The 25,863-nt window shown below is 33.9% G+C and overlaps 1 protein-coding gene across 22 annotated transcripts in view; it reads right to left on the bottom strand.

Moving 5' to 3' along the window:
* ADAMTS6 (ADAM metallopeptidase with thrombospondin type 1 motif 6) overlaps window positions 1–25,863 on the bottom strand; it is a 279,491-nt gene that overhangs the window by 57,490 nt on the left and 196,138 nt on the right. For 14 of the 22 annotated variants that reach the window (XR_015148908.1, XR_015148905.1, XM_086361952.1 and 11 more), the window contains 6 exons: window positions 25,634–25,736; window positions 19,198–19,331; window positions 17,470–17,593; window positions 16,885–16,965; window positions 5,250–5,413; window positions 4,691–4,829 (listed from right to left, as the gene is read on the bottom strand). Coding sequence is in view for 13 of the 22 variants with exons in the window: in XM_086361952.1 (XP_086218078.1) it covers window positions 4,691–4,829; window positions 5,250–5,413; window positions 16,885–16,965; window positions 17,470–17,593; window positions 19,198–19,331; window positions 25,634–25,736 (745 nt within the window). In the remaining 9 variants the exon portion in view is untranslated. Of the gene's footprint in view, window positions 1–3,934; window positions 4,024–4,374; window positions 4,830–5,249; window positions 5,414–16,884; window positions 16,966–17,469; window positions 17,594–19,197; window positions 19,332–25,633; window positions 25,737–25,863 lie in introns of those variants that run through there. The other 8 variants (XR_015148909.1, XR_015148906.1, XR_015148907.1 and 5 more) reach the window with 5 other exon arrangements.

Below are 25,863 nucleotides of genomic sequence, written 5' to 3' on the forward strand. Positions count from 1 at the left end.
GAAATTAAGAGACACCAAGGGAACATTTCATGCAAAGGTAGGCCTGTTGCTCTACTGACAATGTCAACTGACGAAAAAGCTCTGTTCAAGGTAAAGGACCATTTTTATTATAAGAGAAATTTAGAAAATTTCTACATTTAGAAAATCACTAGTTTGAAGTCTTGATTTCAGCAAGTTACTTGAGTTTTACCTGTAAAAGAAGAATAACAATAGCAATGCCTATCTCCTGGTGCTATTTAGAATGAGCAAATGAAACAGGGCACCAAAAAATGTTTCATAAAACTGTAAAATTTTATTTGTTATTACATAGATGAGCTAGAACCATTTATCATTAAAAAGATTAGTTGTAATGTGATTACAACTATAATATGATTATCTAAAAGATTTATCAGTTTGTTTTAATAATTTACTTTATAAAATCTAAGCATCTAGCCCAATGTTTCTTGAAGTATGATTTCTTAAAGTATGGTTCACTGATACCAGTGGATGCTAGTATTACCAGCATCAGTTGAAAATTTGTTAGAAATGCAAATTCTTGGAGTCTGCCTCAGGCCTACCAAATCAGAAACTGGAGGCAGAATCCAGCAATCTTGTTTGAACAAGCCTTCCAGGTGATTCTGATGCATGCTACAACTTGAAAACCATACATCTACCCAAACATCAGTAAAAAGAGAGTATATACAACTAAAACCAAAAGATAATATATATTATTTATTGTGTGTGCTTAGTGGCTCAGTCGTATCTGACTCTTTGTGACCCCATGGACTGCAGCCCACCAGGCTCCTCTGTCTATGGGGATTCTTCAGGCAAGAATACTGGAGTGGGTTGCCATGCCCTCTTCCAGGGGATCTTCCCAATCCAGGGATGGAACCCAGGTCTCTTGCATTACAGGCGGATTCTTTACCGTCTGAGCAAATATTTAAATAAGAAATGTTATTTATTATTTAAATGTTTAAAAATCATAGAAAAGGCATACCATCATAAATTGCTACTTAAAAAACTCCTAAAGTTTTGTATTTTAAAATAGTACAATTCTCACTACGTGGCCAAGCTTTATCAATTAACACATTAATCATGAATACAATAGTAGTATATAAGTTTAGAAGTCAGATTAATTACAGAGTATACAATACTTTGGATAAGGAATTCCCACAATAGTGGGAATAACAATGGTTCAGAAAATAGTCAAGTTTTAATTCTCTCAGAGAGGAAGAGTCACAACTGTATCTTAAAAATCACATTTATCCTGAAGACAACACCCCACAGCATCTCAATGTTTTTATTCAGCCTAAGGAAGTGTGTCACCACTGACTCAGAGAAAAGACCATTTCTTGGACTGAATCACCAGTAATGTTTCCTGCAGTCTTAGATTTGTCATTGTGTCTGCTAAGCAACAGAAAAACAGTCTCAAAACTTCTTATCTTGAAAGATTTCATAAGAAAAAATACCAACATTGCTCCCAAACTCAAAGTCCAAAGGTCTTGCTATTAATTAGACATATGCAGGACAGCATAGGTGAGAACACTGACGAGTCACGAGATTGTAATAAAAAGGTCTTTGAGATCGTTCCTGTTCCTTTGTTTTACATTTTAAAAAGTTTTGGCAGTCTCAAGATACCTAGCACCATCTTGTAAAGATGAGCATAGAGTATCCCAATTAAAAATTCATGTTTAGTATTCATCTTTAGCTTCTGAGTGAAACTGAGAAGAAATGACTTTCCCTGAAAGACTCCTTAACTACAGATGAAGTTCCATTTACCATCACTGAGCATATGACTCTGGTTCTTTCTTTGATCAAGATTCCTGGAGCCATAATGGATTTTCCTCCCCTCAATCCTAAGCCTCCAATATTTAAAGAACCTAGGGTTAAAAGTGGGGTTATGTGTAGGAAGAATAACTCTAATAATTGATATCTGTACTCTATATTCTAGGAAATATTTTCAACCTATTCAAACAAAAGACTATAATCAAAATTATACTGTCTTTCTCTAGCAATTGCTTTGCTCCACCTTACAAGAAAAATAGCAATTCTAAACTCTAATTTTCCCCACTGGAAAGACTAACATAAATATAAAATTTCCAAAAGTAATTCACTCCTTTTGCTCATTCACTTACTATAAACATTTCCTGAGTTCCTAGTATGTTCCAGGAATTGTTTTAGATGCAAAATGAATCTAGTGAGATGCATAGACTTCAGTGATGAGGATGTGAATTCTATGTGTCTAGAGCGCTAGGTTTCAGATTCTCTGTGAACTAGGACCAGTGGTACTGAAATTTGAGTGAGTATCAGAATCACTCGGAGAACTTGTTAAAACAGAGTTTGAGGCCCCATCCAGAGAGATGCTATTTGGTAGATCTGAGATGGGTCCCAAATTAGCATTTCTTATAAATTCTCAGGTAACACTGATACTGCTGGTCTGGTGACCACACTTTGCAAACTACTTACCAAGAAATAACAGCTCATCACACTATGCCTGCCAATTTTCAGACACTGTACATCTCTCTTCCAAAGAAGGCAATGGCCTTTTAAAGGCTTGTCACTCATAAGTGAGCAGAATTTTAGTTTCCAGAACCACCTCAAATATCTAGGATGGTAGCTCCACAAGACAAGAGAAAAGTACAAATAACAAGGAGAAAATTCTCTTTCCAATGGTTTTGCTTCCTCCTCGTTTTTCTTTTGTTTTATCTCCTAGCACAAGAAGTCTATCTTCTATTATGATTTCTCAATACTAGGGTCATGGAAAAGAATAACACACATTCAGATTTTTCATATTTCTTTACTTTAATAAAATCATAGTTTCTCTCCTAAATTAAGTCCCCTTTTTTTGTTGGACTATCTCCTTTCTGAACAAAAGAATCAGAGTTAGAAGGAACATTGAGAATTTACTTAATCCCTCCTTGGCCTCAGACAAGACTGTATCTAAACCATCCCCAAATATAGCAATTGTCAGTACAAAGATGAATAGGTACTAAGAATTTCCCATTCAACATTCTGTCACATACTTGAAGAAACTAATATACTTTCCCTCAGCCTTCTCTTCTCTGAGATAATCAACCTCGACATTTAAACTTCATTAGATTTCCTAAACTTAAATTCTTTTGACTCTTCTTTAATAAGTTTATCCCACCTTACCTCAGGGCCTGAATTATGTATTTACTGTTATCATGAAGATTTCTTTTTGGTATGTGAAAAGGGGAAAGTTAATTTATGGATTAAATAAAAAGGAATTTAATTGAAACAAAGAAAGATATATGTATAAATGCCACTATAATATAATGGCATTCACTTGAATGATTCATTTCAAATATTCTTTATTTTATTAAAAGAAGTAGTAATGCCCTATAGTTTTTTAAATTTTCTAAATCACCAGCCATTTCACACATAAAACGGATGGGAATTAGAAATCTTTATAAATATGCCACAGATTACACATAACCATGTTTCATGATACTTCACACAGAAGGAAAACATTATTATTATTCATTGGTTTTTCTTTTTTCTATAGTGCTTACTACAGAAGTTGGAGTTTATCCGTGATTTAATTCTATATGAGTTTAAAATTACTGAATCTGTGAAAAATAATTTCTCTGATTCAAGCTTTGAGAATCAGAAGTATTTAGAGATTCAGTGAGTACAGGACTAGTAGGATAAAGTCCATGTAAAGCCTGTGTTTCTCAGTAGTTTAGAAAGGAAAAATAGGTAATTGGAATATGGGGTAAAATGGGATGATTCACTTTAGTTCCATCTCTCCCATTCTATATATCACTATTCAAAATTTCACCTTTGCTTTTGGAATGGTGAGGTGCTCTAGTCCAGCACAGACCTGAGGGATACGTTTGCTTTCTTGCCTATTAGGATCAAGGTGTACGGTGGAGGCGATGCATTTAGTCTCCAGAGAGAAGGAAGATGCTGCTTGCACAGCACTTCTACTCACCAGTCCATGCAGCAGCAAGGGTGTTGGCTTTGAAGGAAGCCAACTGTCCTGCTCTCCCAGCCAGAGGTAAAGAATTGCATTGGTGGCCACTAGAGGGAGGAGGATTAGGAATAGAGTAAATTGTGGGGAAAAGGCACCCATGAAAAACGCACATGGGACAACCAACACATCACCAACCACCGCCTAGCAGCTACCTCTCTGAGGGACTACCATGGGGTCTGCAAACACCATTAAGCCAGAGACCCAGACCAGTAATTATTGTAGTATCCCAGAATATAGCCCCTTAACTTGGATGGCTGCAGAAGGGAGTTTGAATAGGATTGTGGGAAACACACAAGCACACAAACACAAACATACAAGCACACAGACATACATTCTCATCCCCCATTACAAGATGTTGCATCTGTGCCGTCTGATTCTCACTCATTTTCTTATTTAAAACTCTTGATGTTCTTTACCAAGAATGTGTTCACGAAAAGCAAACAGCCCACCTTCAAGATAGTCTTGGGAGAAGCACCAGCAGAGACACTCATTGTGCCAAGATGTATTTTACCAACAAATCTGTACAAATTACATGAGGTTAAAAACAAACGGAATATAATGTAATTAAAGCAAAGTTTCTTTTGCTAAATTACAGCTTGAAGCAAACCTGCAAGAAATGTTTCCAATTAGCTTCTTTAGCAAACACAAAGCATAGCTCAGAATGTTTTGCTTTCCATCCTGCCCTCTGGGTGGGCTGCCTAGTGGGTGTCTTACCTCCAGCGCAAGTAGCCGAGCATTCTGACCAAGGCTGATGATTCCATGTAAAGCCAACTTCATTGTCTCCACTGCCCGTCCGGGTGATGGGAACATTGAATTTATACCTAATTCCCAAATTCTGTTCCTGAAGCAGAACCTGCCATTGAAAACAACTGGTGAAGATAATTAAAATACAATGAGCCTTTATTCAGATATTTATTATTTCTTTTGAAGAAGAAAATGTCATAATTTAAGTCTTAAGGGAAATTTAAGACAACTTTTAGAATACATGTACTTATATTGAATATTCTCCTTCCATTTTCATGGGTAATTTGGAGCCATTTCTCTCATTTGCCTTGTTTGGTTATACAAATATTATTCAAGCAGGCATTGAAAAGATCAGTCACATGGAAAGAACAGCACAGGCTCAACTTTACACAGATTTTTTCACCCTTGGGCATTTTACCATTATTTACTTTAATTTCATCACTTTAATTTCAGATAATAAATCCTGCCCCGTCCTACCTCAAAGGCCAGATTACAAAGAGGAGAAATGAAATGGCAAAGGCATATTTACCATGACAATGAGATTTTCCGAGGTGGGACCTAAAGCTTCTAAGGATTCTGGTTCATCAGTTGGTCTCTTATAGTGAAAAGCTGTCCCAGCAACATCAAATTTCCTCGGCCAGTCAATAGTCCAGGCACCATTAATATAGTAATCATCCCCTTCAGATTTTAAAGCTAAAAAAAAAATAAAACAAAACACTTTAGCTAAAATCTGAAACTTCATTCACTACAATGTAACTGAATAATAACTGCACTGAAGTGTACAATGAATATCCATTTTCATTTAGACATGGGATTCTTGACCATTTTCTTAAGTACAATTTAAAATAGTAATTTTCCACATGAATGTCAAGAAGATATTGAGTATTTATAATGTTATTGATAGAAAAGAATGAAAGGCTTATCTGAAAGAATAAAAATATGGAACAAGCAAGGGAAATTATGACTAAAGGATGGGAGTAGGGGTGAGGAGCAGATTTTCCTGTCCAAATGTTAAAACAGTAATTATACAAATACAGGGGTGGGGCAACCTGTGGTCTGGCACACACATGGACAGAAAAACAGAACAAAATGGACAGCTAAGAAATAAACACAAGTACAATAGGGAGTTAATGTATAACAAAGGAAGCATCCTAAATTAGTAGAGGAAAGATAACAAGAAATGGAACTAAAGCAGAAGACTAGTAGGCAAAAAAAAAATGCTGAATTTATCTCATTCTTTATATAAGAATAGCTATCACAACTCCATTCCTAGGTATATATCCAAAAGAAATGAAAATTAGTACTCAAATATTTGTATACACAAGCTTATAGTAGTAATTCTCAATAGCCAAAGGTGGAAACAACCCAAATGTCCATCAATGAATGACGGGATAAACAAATTGGGGCATATACAAGACAATGGAATAAAATTCAGCCATAGAAAAGAATGAAGTACTATACATGACTCAATGAGGATGAAACTAAAAAAAAGAAAATTGCACTAAGTGGAAGAAGGTAGACAGAAAAGATCACCTATTTTAACTCTTCTATTTTCAAGAAATATCAGAATAGGTATATCCATAGGGACAAAAAGCAAATTGGTGGCTGCCAGGGGCTAGGGGATGGAAAGTAACTGCTTAATGCACATGGGGTTGTTTCTGGGATGATGAAAATATTTTGGAATGCATTAAATGCCACGATGTTGTTCATTTTAAAATGTTTGAATTCTATATTATTTGAATCTTACTTCAATAAAAACAAAGTTTAAAGAAAGGGAGACAAAAGAATAAATGCCAGATGTGTAATTATTTAAATGTAAATATAGTTAAGTCATAAAATGCTAGGAGAAAATGTGGGAATATTTAAAAAAAAATAACGGGGCATTGAAAGGCTTTTCTAAGCATGATCAAAACGTCAGAAGGTATAAAGAAAAAGATTAACATCATTTTTTAAACTTCCTTAGGAAAAAACTGTATAAAAAAGTTTAAAAATATGTAATACAAAAATGGTTATCAGCACTACTACATAAAAACTTCTATAAATAAATGAGTGATAATTTTGATAATAATTATCATGCTTTGACAGTGACAAACATGTCAGCTTAATCTTTATGTTAGTTTGCTAACTTATTCAAAAACTTTATGAGGCCAGATGATCATGCAGCCCCAAAGGACTGAAAGGGTCATGGTACAGAGTCTCTGACTCTGGAAATCTACCACTTATCCTTAGGAGTATAGATCATTTTCATTCCCTCATCCGTAACTGCCTGGAAAGTATATCTGTACCTTCTTGACTTCAAATATGTTGTAAATTCATTTGACTGTCAAAAAAAGTCTAAACTTTGGAGACAGGAACATGCTAGCTAAAAATTATTTAGTCTTAAATTTGTCTTATATTTAAATTTTTTTATTTGAAAATCTCATAGTGATTCTCTCTCATTTGAAACATCAAAATTACCTAGGCAATATAAGGACAAAATGAAGCAGGGCAAAGGCTAACAGAGTTTTGTCAAGAGAATACACTGGTCATAGCAAACACCCTCTTCCAAAAACACAAGAGATGACTCTTGGACATCACCAGATGGTCAATGTTGAAATCAGATTGATTATATTTTTTGCAGCCGAAGATGGAGAAGCTCTATACAGTCAGCAAAAACAAGACTGGGAGCTGATTGTGGCTCAGATCATGAACTCCTTATTGCAAAATTCAGACTTAAATTGAAGAAAATAGGGAAAATCACTAGGTCATTCAGGTATGACCTAAATCAAATCCCTTATGATTATATAGTGGAAGTGACAAATAGATTTAAGGGATTAGGTCTAACAGATAGAGTGCCTGAAGAACTATGGACGGAGGTTTGTAACAATGTACAAGAGGCGATGACCAAAACTATCCCCAAGAAAAAGAAATGCAAGAAGGCAAAATGGTTGTCTGAGGAGGCCTTACAAATAGTTGAGAAAAGAAGAGAAGGAAAAGGCAAAAGAGAAAGGGAAACAAATACCCAACTGAATGCAGAGTTCCAAAGAATAGCAAGGATAGATAAAGTTTTCTTATGTGAATAATGCAAAGAAATAGAGGAAAACAATAAAATGGGAAAGGCTAGAGACCTCTTCAAGAAAAGTAGGAGATACCAAGGGAACATTTCATGCAAAGATGGACTCAATAAAGGACATAAATTGTATGGGCCTAACAAAGCTGAATCACAACAAACTGGAAAATTCTGAAAGAGATAAGAATACCAGACCATCTGACCTGCCTCTTGAGAAATCTGTATGCAGATCAGGAAGCAACAGTTAGAAATGAACATGGAACAACAGACTGGTTCCAAATATGGAAAGGAGTATGTCAAAGCTGTATACTGTTGCCCTGCTTATTTAACTTATAAGCAGAGTACATCATGAGAAACGCTGGGCTGGATGAAGCACAAGCTGGAATCAAGATTTCCGGGAGAAATATCAATAACCTCGGACATGCAGATGACACAACCCTTATGGCAGAAAAAGAAGAAGATCTAAAGAGCCTCTTGATGAAAGTGAAAGAGGAGAGTGAAAAAGTTGGCTTAAAACTCAACATTCAAAAAACTAAGATCATGGCATCTGGTCCCATCACTTCATGGCAAATAGATGGAAAAACAGTGGAAACAGTGACAGACTTTATTTGGGGGGGCTCCAAAATCATCACTGCAGATAGTGACTGCAGCCATGAAATTAAAAGACGCTTACTCCTTGGAAGAAGTTATGACCAACCAAGACAGCTTTACTTTGCCAACAAAGGTCCGTCTAGTCAAAGCTATGGTTTTTCCAGTAGTCATGTATGGATGTGAGAGTTGGACTATAAAGAAAGCTGAGCACTGAAGAATTGATGCTTCTGAACTTTGGTGTTGGAGAAGACTCTTGAGAGTCCCTTGGACTGCAAGTCCCAGTCCATCCTAAGGGAAATCAGTCCTCAATATTCATTGGAAGGACTGATGTTGAAGCTGAAACTCTTATACTTTGGCCACCTGATGCAAAGAACTGACTCATTTGAAAACACTCTGATGCTGGGAAAGATTGAAGGTGGGAGGAGAAGGGGACAACAGAGGATGAGATGGTTGGATGGCATCACTGACTCAATGGACATGAGCTTGAGAAAACTCCGGGAGTTGGTGATGGACAGGGAAGCCTGTCATGCTGCAGTCCATGGGGTTGCAAAGAGTCGGACACAACTAGTGACTGAACAGAACTGAACAAAGTAGGAGAGATTAAGAAGACGTAGCAAGAATACATAGAACAATTACACAAAGAAGGTCTTAATGACACAGATAACCACAATGGTGTGATTACTTGCCTAGAGACAGACATCCTATGATTGTGAATTCAAGTGAGCCTAGGAAGCATCACTATGAACAAAGCTAGAAGAGGTGATGGCATTTCATCAGAGCTAATTCAAATCCTAAAAGATGATGCTGTAAAAGTGCTATACTCAATATGGCAGCAAAATTTGGAAAACTCAGCAGTGGCCACAGGACTGGAAAAGGTCAGTTTTCATTGCAATCCCAAAGAAGGGCATTGCCAAAGAAAGTTCAAACTGCCATACAACTGTGCTCATTTCACATGCTGGCAAGGTAATGCTCAAAATCCTTCAAACTAGGCTTCAAAGAATGTGATCTGAGAACTTCCAGATGTACAACTCAGATTTAGAAAAGGCAGAGCACCAGAGATCAAATTGCCAACATCCCTTGGATCATAGAAAAAGCAACAGAATTCCATATAAACATCTACTTCTACTTCACTGACTTTGCTAAAGCCCTTGACTGTGTGGATAACAACAAACTGTGGAAAATTCTTCAAGAGATGGGAATACCAGACCACCTGACCAGGTTCCTGAGAAACCTGTATGCAGGTCAAGAAGCAACAGTTAGAAGCAGACATGAAACAACAGGTTGGTTCCAAATTGGGAAAGGAGTTCATCAAGGCTGTACACTGTCACCCTGCTTATTTAACTTGTATGCAGAGTACATCATAAGAAATGCTGGGGTGGATGAAGCACAGCTGGAATCAAGATTGCTGAGAGAAATATCAATAACATCAGATATGCAAGTGACACCACCTTAATGGCAGAAAGTGAAGAGGAACTAAAAAACCTCTTGATGAAAGTGAAAGAGAAGAGTGAAAAAGGTGGCTTAAAACTCAGCATTCAAAAAACTAAGATCATGCCATCTCGTCCCATCACTTCATGGCAAATAGACGGAGAAACAATGGAAACAGCGACAGACTTTACTTTCTTGGGTTCCAAAATCACTGCAGCCATGAAATTAAAGACGCTTACTCCTTGGAAGAAAAGCTATGACAAACCTAGACAGCATATTAAAAAGCAGAGACATCACTTTGTCCACAAAGTCCATCTAGTGAAAGCTATGGTTTTTCCAATAGTCATGCATGGATGTAATAGCTGGGCCATAAAGAAGTCTGAGCGCTGAAGAATTGATGCTTTTGAAATGTGGTGCTGGAGAAGACTCTTCAGAGTCATTGGACAGCAAGGATATGAAACCAGTCAATCCTAAAATAAATCAACTGTTAATATTCATTGGAAGGACTGATGCCGAAGCTGAAGAGCCAATACTTTGACCACAAAGAGCTGACACATTGGAAAAGACCCAGATGCCAGGAAAGATTGAGGGCAGGTGGAGAAGGGGGTGACAGAGGATGAAATGTTTGGATGGCATTACCAACTTGATGGACATGAGTTTGAGCAAACTCCAGGAGATAGTGAAGGACAGGAAAGCCTGGCATGTTGCAGTACATGGGGTTGCAAACAGTCAGACATGACTGAGCGATTAACAACAAATATAAGTACACCTGAATCTGCACAATACAAAACAGTGAAAACAAAAATAAAAACAAGACATCTAGCATCTTTGAATTCTCCTTCAATTTAAGCTCTCACTTTTCAATTTTCCTATCTACTCAGTTAAGGAATCCTAAATCACCTTTGCTAGTGTCATAATGTATTTCAGAGCAACACCAAACATTTAAAGGACTGAACAAAAATTTGCTAAGGGAGGAGGATGTGGCATTATGGACTGAGAATTATCAAAGGTAAAACATTTGATGTTAGAAATCTTATTTTTGTTTTGATTCTTGCTGTTGCACAAAGGAATCTAAAATTATGCTGTAAAAATAAAAAAGTCTTCTTAAACAAAGAAAGGAAGAGTCTGATGATATTGATACTCTATCTAAAGATGCATTCTAGATATAGTCTTATTTTTAAAAGATTTAAGGAAAAAGAGGTGATATTTTAAGGGGAGCAAGAACTCATAAGGGCCATAATAGAGTCTAAATCCATCTCAAGGAATCAAATATCAAATAAACAGAATTTCCATTTTTTTACATGAGAAATAACTGGGATTGGGCTTGCCCTCCATTTATAAACAACTAGAAAACTCATGAAATATATGAAGCAGCTGTTTTTAGACACTGGTCAGGATGGTGAAGAGCTGTGACATGCAAAAAGGAACACAAAGTGAGTCATATAATTTCCCTAGCTTTCTGCCTGGGGGCACTTTCTGTCAGTGTAGACCAGGAGAACCAAAGCAGAACATGGTGGTCTCACTGAGTTAGGAGACAAAGATCAGAAACTAGGAAGGCTAAAATAGCTGGAATTTGCAGAACCAGAAAATTAGAGTAAAAGGAGGGAATTTGTTACTGAATAGTACTCTCTATATACACAGGATAAAATTCCATGAGGCCAGACTGTCCCACCCCAATACTAGATAATCATAAGCAGAAAAATTTCTAGAGCAAGAATTCAGAAGTTTCAAGCAATAGGACATTCATCAGAGAATAATGCCTTTTTAGTGGGGCTGAGCAACCCTGGAATAAAGGCTGCTGCTGCTGCTTAATCGCTTCAGTTGTGTCCGACTCCGTGCGACCCCACAGATGGCAGCCCACCAGGCTCCTCTGTCCCTGGGATTCTCCAGGCAAGAATACTGGAGTGGGTTGCCATTTCCTTCTCCAATGCATGAAAGTGAAGTAGCTTAGTCGTGCCTGACTCTTAGCGACCCCATGGACTGCAGCCTACCAGGCTCCTCCATACATGAGATTTTCCAGGCAAGAGTACTGGAGTGGGAATAAAGGCTACTCTGGACTCATCTCAACAACGCTCAAAAACATGCCTCAAAAAGATCAAGCTCATCTACAAGTTACTTAACACTCCAAAGGGAAAAAAAACAACAACAATAAAAAAATCCATACTCTCAGTAAGAAAATATTCACAATGTACAACATCTAATGAAAAACTACAAATGGCAAGGAGGATGAAAATATGGTCTAAACCAAGAAAGCCAAGTAAAAGCAAGAGACTCAGAAATGATAGAAATTCTAGAATTAGTAGAAAATAACTTTCAAACAACTATCATAAATATACTCAAGAACTTTAAGGGAAAACAAATCTAATGAAACAACCTGGAAGATATATATATATATATATATATATATATATAAAATAGATGAATGCTCAGGTCAACACAAAGAAAGAATGACAGATATAATAAATTTGTAGGTAAACAGAAAATAATTCTTATTTAAAAAAAATATATATATAATAGATGGATGCTCAGGTCAACACAAAGAAAGAAAGTATGACAGATATAGTAAATTTGTAGGTAAACAGAAAATAATTCTTATTTTAAAAATTTTTTAAAGGGTAACTGACTCTTTAGAAAAAAATAATAACAATGCATTGTGTTTATAACACATGAAGAAGTAAAATGTGCTTTTAAAAAACACAAAGGATGGAAGAATACAATGGAAGTAATCTGTTGTAAGAGTCTTGTATCATACATAAATGTTGTAATATTATTTGAAGGTATATTGTGATAAAGATGCATTTTGTAAATTCTAGAGCAACTACTATTTAAGTAGAACAATGCAATATAGCTAATAAGTCATTGTGTGTGTGTGTGTGTGTGCTTAGTTGCTCAGTTGTGTCCGACTCTTTGTGAGCCCATGAACTGTAGCCTGCCAGACTCTTCTGTCAATGGGATTTTCCAGGCAAGAAAACTGGAGTGGGCAGCCATTCCCTTCTCCAGGAGATCCTCCCAACCCAGGAACTGAACTTAGGTCTCCTGCATTGCAGGCAGATTCTTTACTGTCTAAGCTACCAGAGAAGTCCATTACTTGGAATACCATAAAACATTTGATAAAACAGAAAACATAAAAGGAGAATAAAGGGAAAAATACATGGACAGAATAGAAAAACAGCACAATGACGGACTTAAATCCAATGATTTTAATAATCGTACTAAATACAAATGATTTAGACATAGCTAACTGAGATAAAGTCTTCATGTCCTGTAAAGGTGAAAATAGTTTCCATGTGGCCCATTACAGAAAAAGTTTGTCAAGCCCCCACATTTAGAGATTGTATTTGGAAAAGCAAAGATTGTTAGACACCATAAGAAATGAGAATCAAACAACATGTTGCCTAGAAGAAACATATTTAAAGTTCATAAACACCTACATATGAAAAGTGGATGAACAGAAAAGAATTTACTATGCAAGCACTAATAGAAGAAATCTGGGATGCAAGATTAGTACCAGTCAAAATAGATGTGGGTCAAAGAATACCATCAGAAATAAAGAAGAATATAGGATAATGATAAAATATTCAATACATCAATAAAATCTAACAATCTTGAATGTCTACACACCTAACAAAGTTTGAAAATAAATGCAGCAAAACCTTACAAACTAATGGGAGAAATAAACAAATCCACAATTCTAGTTGGACATTTCAACATGAATCTTTCAGTATTTGCTAAAACAAACAGGCAGAAAATAAATAAAAATATACAAGACTTCAACAAAACTATCAACCAATTTAATCTAATTGACCTTTATGGAATACTAAACCCAATACCACTATAATACACATTCTTCTCAAGTGCACATGGACTATTCCCTAAAAGAGACTATGCTCTGGGGCAGAAAACAAACCTCAACAAAAGAACTAAAATCATACAAAGTATCTTATCTGTCCATAATAGAATTAAAATAAAAATCAGTAATGACATCTGGAGTCCCCCCAAATATTTGGAAAATGAATAATGCCTTTTAAGACATGATTTATGGTAAATAAGAAAATATTTTAAACTGAGTGTTAATGAGAAAACAACATATCAAAAGTATATGGGATGAAGTTAAAGCAGTGCTTAGAGGGAAATTTTCAGTGCAAACTACTTATTTTAGAGTAGAAAACAGACTTTAAAAATCAATAATCTAAGTTTTTATCTTGATAAGCTAGAAAAATAACAAATTAAACACAAAGTGAGTCACAAAAAGGAAATAATAAAGAGAAGAATGGGAATCAATGTGATGGAAAATGGAGAAATAATAGGAAAGTCATTTAAATCAAAAGCCAGTTCTTTGAAAAGACAATAAAATTAATAAAAACTACTAATCAATTTAATCTAATTGACATTTACAGAATACTAAATGATTTATGGAATAATACATAATACTAGAATGATTAAAAAAAAGAAGATACCAATCACCAGTGTGAAGAATGAGAGAAGAGCCATCACTATGGATCCTACAGGCATTCAAAGAGGCTAATTAGGTAATATTCTACAAAGCATTATGCCAATAAATTCAACAACTTTATAGCTATTACAAAAACTGAATTTTTCATTAAAACTTCCTACACAGAAAACACCAGGCTTCACAGTTTATTTATAATTGGAGGATAATTGCTTTACAATGCTGTGTTGGTTTCCACCATCAACATGAATGAATCATAGGTACACATATGTCCTCTCCTTGAACTTCCCTCCTACCTCCCACCCCATACCACTCCTCTAGGTTGACAAGGAGCACTGGGTTGAGCTTCCTGCATCATACAGCAAATTCCCACTGGCTATCTCTTTTACATATGGTAAGGTGTATGTTTCAATGCTACCCTCTCAATTTGTCCCATCCTCTCCTTCCTCCACTGTGTCCATAAGTCTGTTCTCTATGTCTGCATTTCTATTGTTGCCCTACAAATAGGTTCATTAGTACCAGTTTTCTAAAGATTCTATATACATGCATTAATATATGATATTTGTTTTACTCTTTCTTACTTCACTCTGTATAACAAGCTTTCGGTTCATCCACCTCACTAGAACTGACTCAAATTCATTTCTTATTATGGCTGAATACTATTCCATTGTGTATATGTACCACAACTTTATCCATTCATCTGTTGATGGACATCTAGGTTGCTTCCATGTCCTGGCTATTGTAAATGGTGCTGTAATGAATATCGGGCTACATGTGTGGAAGACAATATTTTTAAGATGTCAATTCTCCCCAAATTGATCTATAGATTCCAAATAATCTCATTTTGTAGAAATTAACAAGTTGATTCAAAAAAGTACATAGAAATGTAAGGGACCTAGAGAAGCAAGAATAATTCTGAGAAAGAACAAATTTGAAGACCTAATGCTTATTTTCAAGACTTAATGGAAATCTCTATTAATCCATACAACGTGGTTTTGGTTTAAGGGGAGGGAACATCAACAGACCCATACATTTATGTGAGATTGACCTCTCACAAAAATGTCAAGGTAGTTGAAGGTGGAAACAACTGTCTTAAATAAATGTGCTATAGCAATTGAATATGTATGTGAAAAAAATTGAACCTCAATCCATATTTCATACCTTACATAAAGATTCAAAATGGACCAAATATCTAAATGTAAAAGCTAAACTCATAATTTATTTAAGACACACTGAAGACAGTCTTTGCAACCTTAGGGTAGGAAAAAATTTTAAGGTAAGATGTGAAGGCACAAACCATAAAAAAATTTACACATTATATATCATCAAAATTAAAAGATACAATTAAGAACAAGCTACAGACTAGAAGAAAATATTCATAAAACATATACTTGAGCAGGGATTTATAACTAGTATTTACAAATAACTTACAACTTTATAAATTAAAAAAAAGTAAATAGGCATAATATTTGTTTAGGTACTTCACACACAAAAAATCTCTCTATGGGTACAGTTAAAAAGACTGACAATGCCAAGAATTAATAAGGACGTAGAACAATTGGAACTCTTTTACATTCCTGGTGGGAATATAAACGATACAATCACTTTTAAAACAGTTAATTCAATCAATTTCTTATAAGGTTTTCTTGTTTGTTTTTGTTTAGTCACTAATTCATGTCCAACTCTTTTGTGACCTCATTATAGCATGCCAGGCTCCTCTGAGAATGGGATTTTCCAGGCAAAAATACTAGAGTGGATTGCCATTTCCTTTTCCAGGGGATATTCCAGATCCAGGGATTGAACTCATGTCTCCTCCACAGGCAGGCACATTCTTTACTGCCAAGCCACCAGGGAAGCCCTCTTAAAAGTTTAAACATATATTTATCACATGACCAGATATTTCACTCTCAGGCTTTTTATCCAGGAGAAATGAAAATATGTGTCCATACATAGCTTGTCTGTGAATGTGCAAAGAAGTTTTATTCATAATAGTCAAAGACAGCAAAGACCCAAATATCCATCAAAAAATGAGTGGATAAATAAATGAGGGTATATTCATACAATGGAATACTATTTGGCAATAAAAAAGGAATGAACTTCGAACACACTCAGCAATATAGATGAATCTCAAAATCATTTGTTATGAATGAGAAAAGCCAGATGTAAAAGAATATGTTGTTATGATCCTATTTATGTGAATATGAAATTCCAGAATAAAGAAAGGTAATATAATAATGTCAGAATAATAATAATATGTCAGAAAAGAGATCAATGTTTTCTGAGGCTAAGGCTGGGGAGACTTGACTGCAAAGGATAAGGAAAGAATGTTCTGGAGTCATATAAATGTCCTATATTTTGGTTGTAGTATTTATACGGATACACAGACACACACACACATATAATTGTACACTCTTTGAACTATACACTTACAAAGAATGCATTTTATTTTATGCAAAATATTTTTTAAAAATCAAACCACCCATAAAGAGTAAGGTGTAAACTGCTAATTTTTTGTTTAGTTATTTCATGTGGAACTTCTTTTTTAACGTCAACGTGTTCTACCTCAAAGCAGTATGTCTTTTCTTTCCTGATACTGTGCTGCTTTTCCTCATTAATATTTAAAATCTAGCAAAATGTGCTACTTACCAATATAGTTCTTTGACATGGCAACTTCTTTGACTTCAATGTGAACAGAGCCTCTTGGTATCTGCACTACTTCCATGTAGCCTGGAACACAGAAGATTACCAGTACTAAGCAGCATCTGGAGCTTTCATCAGAAAATGAGTGTTTAGTAACCATTCAGCAGTTAAGTTTCCTTATTCTTCCATTCTTTCTATACACTTTATAAATTATAAGTAATGAGTAAATTCCCCTTTGTGTTCATGAATACATCTAGAGTGTTATTTTTCTCTAAGTCATCTCAAAATATCTTTAAATCCTCAAAACATATAATATTGGTTCATGTTTTTTTTTTTTCCCTTCAACACAGGCTCTACGGGAATTCCCATCTTAAAGAAACATTACTAAATGAAGCCAAGTAGAAATGGAATAGTATTTCCTTAAAATAACTAATCTGAAGCCACATTTAATATTTAAAAGATTGAAAGCAATTTGGGGAGAAATAACTGTCTACTTAAATAAAGAAATTTTTAAAATAAGGGGGAAATCAAGTAATTTGTCTATTTCAAGTACACCAGAGGTGTGAGGAAGAGTTCTTTCTACACACTCACCTCCTCTGGGCAACGAATCATTGAAGAACCCTTCAATGGCATCACATGTGCTTCCATCCCCTCCACAGACTCGACATCTATCTTCCCTAGCATCGGATCCCAAAATATTATCACAACCTACATGCTGAAAACAGAGAAGAATATTCAGTGTGTCAAAAAGAGGAACTCTTGGACCCACTAATCAAATGAATACAACTTACTTATCTACTTGCTTTTCCAGTAAAGGAAATCTAAACAGGAAATGTGAACCACTTCTACCTTTATTCTCTGGTAATTCTAGCTAACATTTCTCAACATATAGTTTGAAAGAAAAATATTCTGATTCCCCAGGAATGTATACCTACATTTCTAGACTAGATTTCTTCTTCATTTATAGATACCATGCTTCAATTCTTAAAATATTATAATTTGTTGGCAATGGGCTCTTATTTATAACCTCAATTAACTAAGAAAAAAATGGCATATGGTCCTATACAACATGAATGATAACAACAAGAGTCTTCGCTAAGCATTATGGTTTGCTCTTTCTAAACCACTGACCCTTTAGGATATCCAATTGTTAGTATTAGTGTCAAAGACTAGTTGTGGAATTGATGCCTGGATAAATCCCTAAAAGTGAATACCTGTTTCCATCAGCTGAATAAAATTATCATAAAGAAAAAGGAGATGTAAACATGTAATTTTAGAACCTGAAAGTCTACCTTTCTGTTTTGCATTTAATCATAGAAATACAGTTTGTATCTATATTTTTGGCATATTTTGGCACTTTATTTGTAACTTGTCTTTTAGCCATTAGTACTAGGCATGTAGTCTCTGAATATAACCTGTGCCTGGGTCTTTTTTATCCGAAAAACATTTTTATACTATCCCAGAAACAAGTTTTTCTTCAAGTAAATACATGAAAACACACACACACACACACTGAATCATCTGATACATAAGATACATTTGGAGGCAAGTTAATAAGGACAGAATTTGCAAGAAATTATAAGATTAAAGTAGACAGTGGTTTTTTCTTTGTTTGTTTTTAAATCTTTTCTTTCTCAGTTTCTGGCATTCAGTTTATGCTTCTCTTTAAGGTAAAACAAAAGCAGACAAGGAAAAAGGTTAAGAGAACAGTGGCTTTTGTGGCTTTTCTTACGATAAGATTCATACACAGTTCTAGGAAAACACCATGGATTTGCTCCTGCAATTTCCAACTGACTGGTCTGGCTAATTCTCTGAAGTAAACGCTTTAAAAAGGTAACACTAATTCTATAATGAAAATCACTATAAACGCTTCAAAAGAAGACAAAATGAGAACAGCATAGCTATTTTACATTTTGAGGAAATATTTTGCTATGAAATACATCAAATAATCTTTCATTGAGAACACATAGTAGCCATACAAATAAGAATTGAATCCTCATTCCCTCTCTTTTGCTATCATCTTGTTTATAAACAGAACATAAGAATAATGAAAATTAAATTCTAAAATATTTTCATAGCTCTAGCAATTTCTATAAGTATAACTAAAACATCAGAATAAATCACATTTGCAAGGTGCTTGTGAATGGATAATTCTACCTTTAACTGTGTACATTTCTTATAGAAAATCAAATGAGTCCAAAATGCAGCTCTCTTTATTAAAAATTAGCATAGTATTAATTAGGAGCTACTATCTGAGAAAAAGAGACAACAGCCTCAAAAACCCCAGCAAAATGGAGTGAGATTCAAAATCTGAGCAACCTTGCATTCTCCATTGATACAGATATCCAGTGAATCCGCATTGCACTGAGTCCCATCAATCACCGCAGGGGAACGTTCAGTGTAGAAATTGTAACCTTCAGCCAAGCAGTTCAATGCACAAGGTTTTACCCCACCTGGAAGAGTAATAAATGGAGAGAGAGTAGAAGAAAAGTAAATGGAGTGTTTCTCCTAAGGAACAGTGATTCAATATTATCCACGGCAAATTTATGATTGACATAGACATCACTCTCTGTTCTATCGCCTTCTTTGATAAAATTTCATGTTTATTTGTATTGCTTGTGCAACTTGACGGAGGATCTGCTGAGTAATATTACGGTTTTAAAACTTCAGGTATTTCCCATATATATATTTTCAATGTATTTTAGGTCAAAAGGGATCATAGTGGAGGTAACTGAATATTGAAAAGAAATGAAGGGAATAAAAGCAATTTTTAAAAACTAAAAAAAAAGTTTAAGAAGACCTTGAGAATGATCTCGTAAGACAAATACGAATTTATGCAAATGATATCACTTGTTACTGAATATGATACAAAAACTGGTACTTCAAGCAGAGATATGGTAGTTGTAAAATTAAACTTAGACCTGCTTTAAACATATCAGGGACTTTCCTCACAGCTGGAGGTTAAGACTCCGCGCTTCCACTGCAGGGGGCGTGGGTTAAGTTGGGGGACTAAGATCCCACATGCCACCTGGTGCTGCCAAAAAGTAAAAAATAAAAACATAAAAATAAATAAATATATTCCATGAATATGCCTTTAGAATGGAGATAAATTCTTATGAGATTAACAAATCAAAGATAAAAATATATTAAATTTGAATAATTCTATGAGATCAATAAATTGAAGAAATATTGCATAGCATCATATGTATTTTAGCTTAAATAAACTGAATAAAAACTTAAAAATAAACTTTAATTAAAAATCTAATTTTATATTATGAATAAATGCATATAGTAACTCGAGCATTTTTATTTTGTCACTGAAATCTGTATTTCAATGGTTGTATGTATTTTTCAAGGTTGATGTGAAAGAGGTAAAAACAGATATAAATAGCAGCAATTTAAAAAATAAGCAGAGTGCATATCATAACTTCTCAGTACACTGGAAAAGCAGCAATAAATGTGAATTTACTTTTATTCAAAACTGCACATAAAAAAGCTATTAATACATACATAATTATTTTAAAATGCTTTCGTTTGAACTCTTGCTTTGGTCTTATTATAATGATCTTCTAAAATTTATCTTTGAAATAAAAAAAGACTACTTCTAAACAAGAAAATTAGGCAGGAAGATGATATGCCTAGGTCTTAGTAAAGGTAGAATCGAGGTCTCTACAGGGTGAAGTAAAAGAAAAGCCAACTGAGTGGTGGAGACAATGAGAGAGAACAATCCATTAAAGGAGATCACTGTTACAGTTGACGTTTGTCATGTAAGAAGATGGCCCAATATTGCCAGACATTCTGTTTTTTCAAGAGAAGATAAAAACCTAGTTTTTTCAAGAGAAGATAAAAACCTATAGTTTTAAAACTATAAACTCTTCTTGGCAACTTATTTAAAGTTTTCAAAAATACTGTGGAGTTTAAAATATGTATATAAGTAAAAACGGTTCCTGAACGGCCAGTTTACAACTTCTGGCTGAATTCCATGTTTCCTTCCATTTTCAGTGTCTACAGGCTATAGAACTTCTTTATAACTTATAATGTTATTATTCAGCTTAGGTTAATGATACATTTTGCTGTACTAAGCACAGAAATAACAAGTAATAAATAAAATATTTTCTTCCTGAACTGATAATCAAGGTATTATATTTATTTTTATAAGATTCTTGTGAATAAAATTGCTCTAAATTTCCACAGATCTTACTGGGAATTTTTTTTTCATTACTACCCAATATAGTTCTTCCCCCATCTCCTTATTGTAATGCTTTGGAATTTAATGCAGCTTTTATGCATCAGGTTTTAAAAAGAGAACCTGAATCTTTTATTTATACAATTTTAGTATTAATTATGTAAGGTAGTATTTGATAGGCAGGACATATAAATGCTATGGTATATTCCTTAGCCCATTATGCTATATGATAATAATACGAATAAATTTATTCTTCTTTTATTGTTGAAGATATGTTCAGCTTCCTCCCTACAATAGGTTTTTAGAAGAGGTAATGTTACTATTTCAAGAAGGGATTTAAGATGACTGAATGGGAAGGTCACATTATCAGTTACCTTCATTTAAAGCTCATTATGAATTTAGGGTTAAGTTACTAAGCACACAATTATCAAGATGCTAGTGATTAAATCTGTGAACTATTTCAGAGACTTACTTCTACAGTAAGACAAAACAATCCCAAATGTATAGGTACCTAATAAAAGCAATTCAAAATACATGAAGCAAAAACTTCAACCACATATAAAAAGAAAAGCCATAAAATACTTGAAGATTTTAAGACACTTCTCTCAGGAACTAATTTAAAAACCAGAGCAGAAGAAAATCATAAAGATTATATAAAAGACCTGAAAAATATTATGTCAACTTGACATGATGATCATATAGAACACAATAGCCAACAACTGGAGAAAATATATCCTTTTCAAGTATACATAGAACATACATCAAACTGGACAAGAAGCTGTATCATAAAAAAAAATTTAACTAATTTTAAAAATTTAAATCATGTAGACTATTACTGATCATAATATAAATAAATTATAAATCAATAACCAAAAAATCAAGAAAATTTTAAATTATTTAGAAATAAAAATAAAATAGCTTTAAATAATACATGGGCCAAAGAAGAAATTACAATTTAAATAAGAAAATATTTTTAACTGAAGGAAATAAAAATATATAGAATTTGGGGAATGCAAGATAGCAAAATAAACCCCTCAACCAAAATAATAATAAGAGCAAAAAACTAATTAGAAAAAAGGATAAAAGCTTTTTTTCTTTGAAAAGAGTAATAAAATTGATAAACTTCAAGCAAGACTGATCAAGAAAAAGAGAGAAGATACATATTATCAATATCAGAAATACAATAGTATATATCACTACAGATTCTACAGATATTAAACAGGGTAATAAGAGAATCTTATGATAGTTTTCTGCCAATAAATTGGACAACATGGAAGTAACATAAATTTCTTAAAGACAAACTCAAAATCTGACATAAAAATAAAAAATGTGAATAACTCTGTATCTATTAATGGAGTTGAGTTTATAATAAAAAAAAAATTCTTTTCACAAAGAAAATACTGAGCCTAGATGGTTTAATTAGTAAAATCTGTTCTAAGGAGGAAATATTGTCAACCCTATGAACTCTTTCAAAGTAAATAAGAATTCTGTTTCTGGAAGCCAGATTAACTGAAACTAAAACTTGTCAAAACCATTAGAAGAAAAAATTTACAAATAAATATTCCTTATGAAGATAGATGTAAACATCCTTAATTAAATATAAGCTATCAAGCCCAATAACATAAAAAGGTCATCAACACCTGGGGTTTAATGTGAAAAGCAAATGTTGGTTTGGCATTACAAAATCTATCAACTAACTCACTCTATAAACAGAATAAAGAAGAAAACACATATAATTGACACATGCACAAACTTTGCTGAAGGGCCAAGTCAGTTAATTAAGGGAAGGAAATAAAAAGGTAAAAAGATTGGAAAAAAAAATAGTACCTATCTCCAGATAGCATGACTAATTTACCAAGAAAATTCTTAACAATCTACAAAACAACTAAGGGTCACGGAATGTGTAAGTTAATATATAATAATCAATCTCATTTGTATATATTAGAGCAAACTATTGAAAATGAAAACTTTTAAATCTTTATTTACAATATTGTCAAAACCATAAATTGCTCAGGAAAAGATTTAACAGACAATGTGCATGACCTTAAACCTAAAACTATAAATATAAAACACAGCTGGGAGAAGTTAAGCAAAACATGGAGAGACACACCATGTTCATAAACTGGAAAACTCGACACCATAGTAGTTCTTCCTCAACTGATGCATAGATTCAACAGGACAACAACCGTAAGTCCAACATGTTCTTCTGTAAAAATTAATAACTGACACTAAAATTTATGTGGAAATGCAAAAGAGAATACCCAAAGAGCTCTTGAAAAAAAGATCCAAGTAGGAGGAGCTTATACTACCTATGTCCAAGACTATACAGTTAAAGTAATTCAGTCAGTATGGCACCAGGATAGGGCTGACAAAGACATCAATGAAACAAAATAGAGTCTGTAAATATATACTACAAATACATATCATACCTTCAAATTATTTTTAGAGTGTAGATCTAAAGACCAAAACCATAAGGCTTTTAAAAGAAAACATAAGAAAATATCTTCCTGAGTTAAGAGAGGCAAAGATTTCTAAGATAGGACAGAGAACACAATGACTATAAAATATTTAAAAGCTGAAAAATTAGAAGTCATCAAACTTAAAATCTTATATTCATCCAAAGTATCATTTAAAACATAGTGAAAAGTAAAGTAAAAGTAAAGAAATATCTTCTCATAAGCTATGAGAAAATACTTATAAAATTTATAAATGAACCACTTAAAAATAAAAGATAAATAACCAATTTAAAAATAAGCAAAGGATTCGAACAAACATTTTATAAGAGAACAAACAGAAATGCTCAATAAGCACATGAAAATGTGTTCAACACATTCAATAATCAGAAAACGCAAATTAAAACTTAACTGAGACAACAATATAGACCCACAAGAAGAAGACTGCAAACACCAAATGTTGGCAAGGATGAAGAGCAAACAGAACTCTCATACACTGGTGGCAGGAGTGTGCTTGGTACAATACTTTGGAAAAACATCTGGAAGTTTCTTTTAAAACTAAACTCACAGCTATCCTATGGCTTAGCAATCCCACCCTTAAGTATTTACCTAAGGAAAATGAAAACTATGCCCATAAAAAGACATACATGAATGTTTATAGCAGCTTATTGATAACAGTTGAAAACTAGAAACAATACAGGTTTCCATCAATAGCAGAATGGAAAAACAAACTGGTTAGCACAATGGAACACTGCTCAGAAATAAAAAAGAATGAACTAATTACATTTGCAGTGATATGGATGGATCTCAAAAACATCAGGCTTAGAGAAGACTTACATGAGAGTAAATATGGCATGATTTGATTTACCCAAAGTTCTGTAACAGACAAAACTAACTGATAGGAAAAAAAAATCAGAACTGGTTGCCTCTTGTAAGTAGGTGGAGCCAGTTGCTGAATAAGAAGGATGAGGACTATGAGAATTTTGGAGGCATTGGTAATGTTCTGTAACTCAGTAAGGTTTTATAGGTGCATGTGTTTGTCAAAACTCAAGCAAAGTACAGTTAGGTAGGTTAAGATCTGTGTACAGTGTACATAATCTTCCTTCAAAAGAAAAATAAACATTGAACTGCAGATAATCTTATGCATACTGAAGTATTTAGAGAGGAAAGTATACTGGTGACTACAATTTACTTTGAAATGCACCTGAAAAACAGAATAAATTAATGAATGGATAAAGAGATAACTAGACATGTAATAAAAAAGTATATTAAAATATTAATGATAGAATTGTGGTGGGTATACAGTTATCACTGCAAAATTATTTTAACATTGCTCTGTGTTGGACAGTTTTCAGAGTAAAATGTTGAGAGAATTCCCTGGTGGTCTAGTGGTTAGGACTCAACATTTCCACTACCGGGGCCTGGGTTCAATCCCTGCTTGAGGAACTAAGATCCCCTAGCTGCATGGTATAGCCAAGAGAAAAAAAAAGTAAGATGTTAGAAAAACAATAAATAAAAGTTGTTTTTAAGAGTACATTTTATTTTTCTAAGAGAAAATTTGAACAAATTTTAGTTTGTGTTTTGGGAGCATAAGAAAACTTGTGCTTACTGAGCAATTAGCATCTGATGCTTGCCTAAATTAGAGCAAAAAATGTTTCCCTAAAAAAGAACAATAATCAGCCGTGGAAAGATCTTTGGCCTTTGGCCAAGAGAGAAACACATTTTCTTAGCTTCTTTGAGCTGATTCATATCAGGGTGCTAATTCCAAATATTTGATATTATAAATTATTATAATGTCTATACACCTCAAGTCTGAAGAATTCAGAAATATTATTTGGATTTACAACATTTCTAGGAACTCTGTACCTAAATAGAATTAGGTTTTAAAAAATGATTTCTGATCATTTGTACTAACGTATTAACAATACTACAGGGAAACTACTAATAAAAACAGGAGACCTTTTTAGTACTAGAGCATTTTCCTGCTTTGATTTGTAAACATTAATTTTTACTAGTCTGTATATGAATGTATGGGTATGTTTGTATGTATTTATATATTCTCTTATATTTGCAAAGCTCTCAAGCATAATGAAAACTCTGCCAGGTTATACATTACCTCCAGTATAGGGTTTCCAGTTATAATACTTCCCACGGAAAGGCATATTGTCAAAGTCTGCACACTGTTTCTCTCGAAAATCTCGGGCCCCCAAAGGACATGGCTAAAATAAAATAAAATAATAAATAGCATGATTGTTGAAAAATACCAAAACCAAGGGACAATGCCCCTAAAATTAAAAATGTCTGAACTCCCAACACATTAGCTCACTCCCTTATTTTTGGGCTATA

Source organism: Bos grunniens, chromosome 20 (assembly GCF_055505025.1).
Source record: "Bos grunniens cultivar Pamir isolate PY7600 chromosome 20, Bosgru_T2T1.0, whole genome shotgun sequence".
In the NCBI taxonomy this organism is placed as follows: domain Eukaryota; kingdom Metazoa; phylum Chordata; class Mammalia; order Artiodactyla; family Bovidae; genus Bos; species Bos grunniens.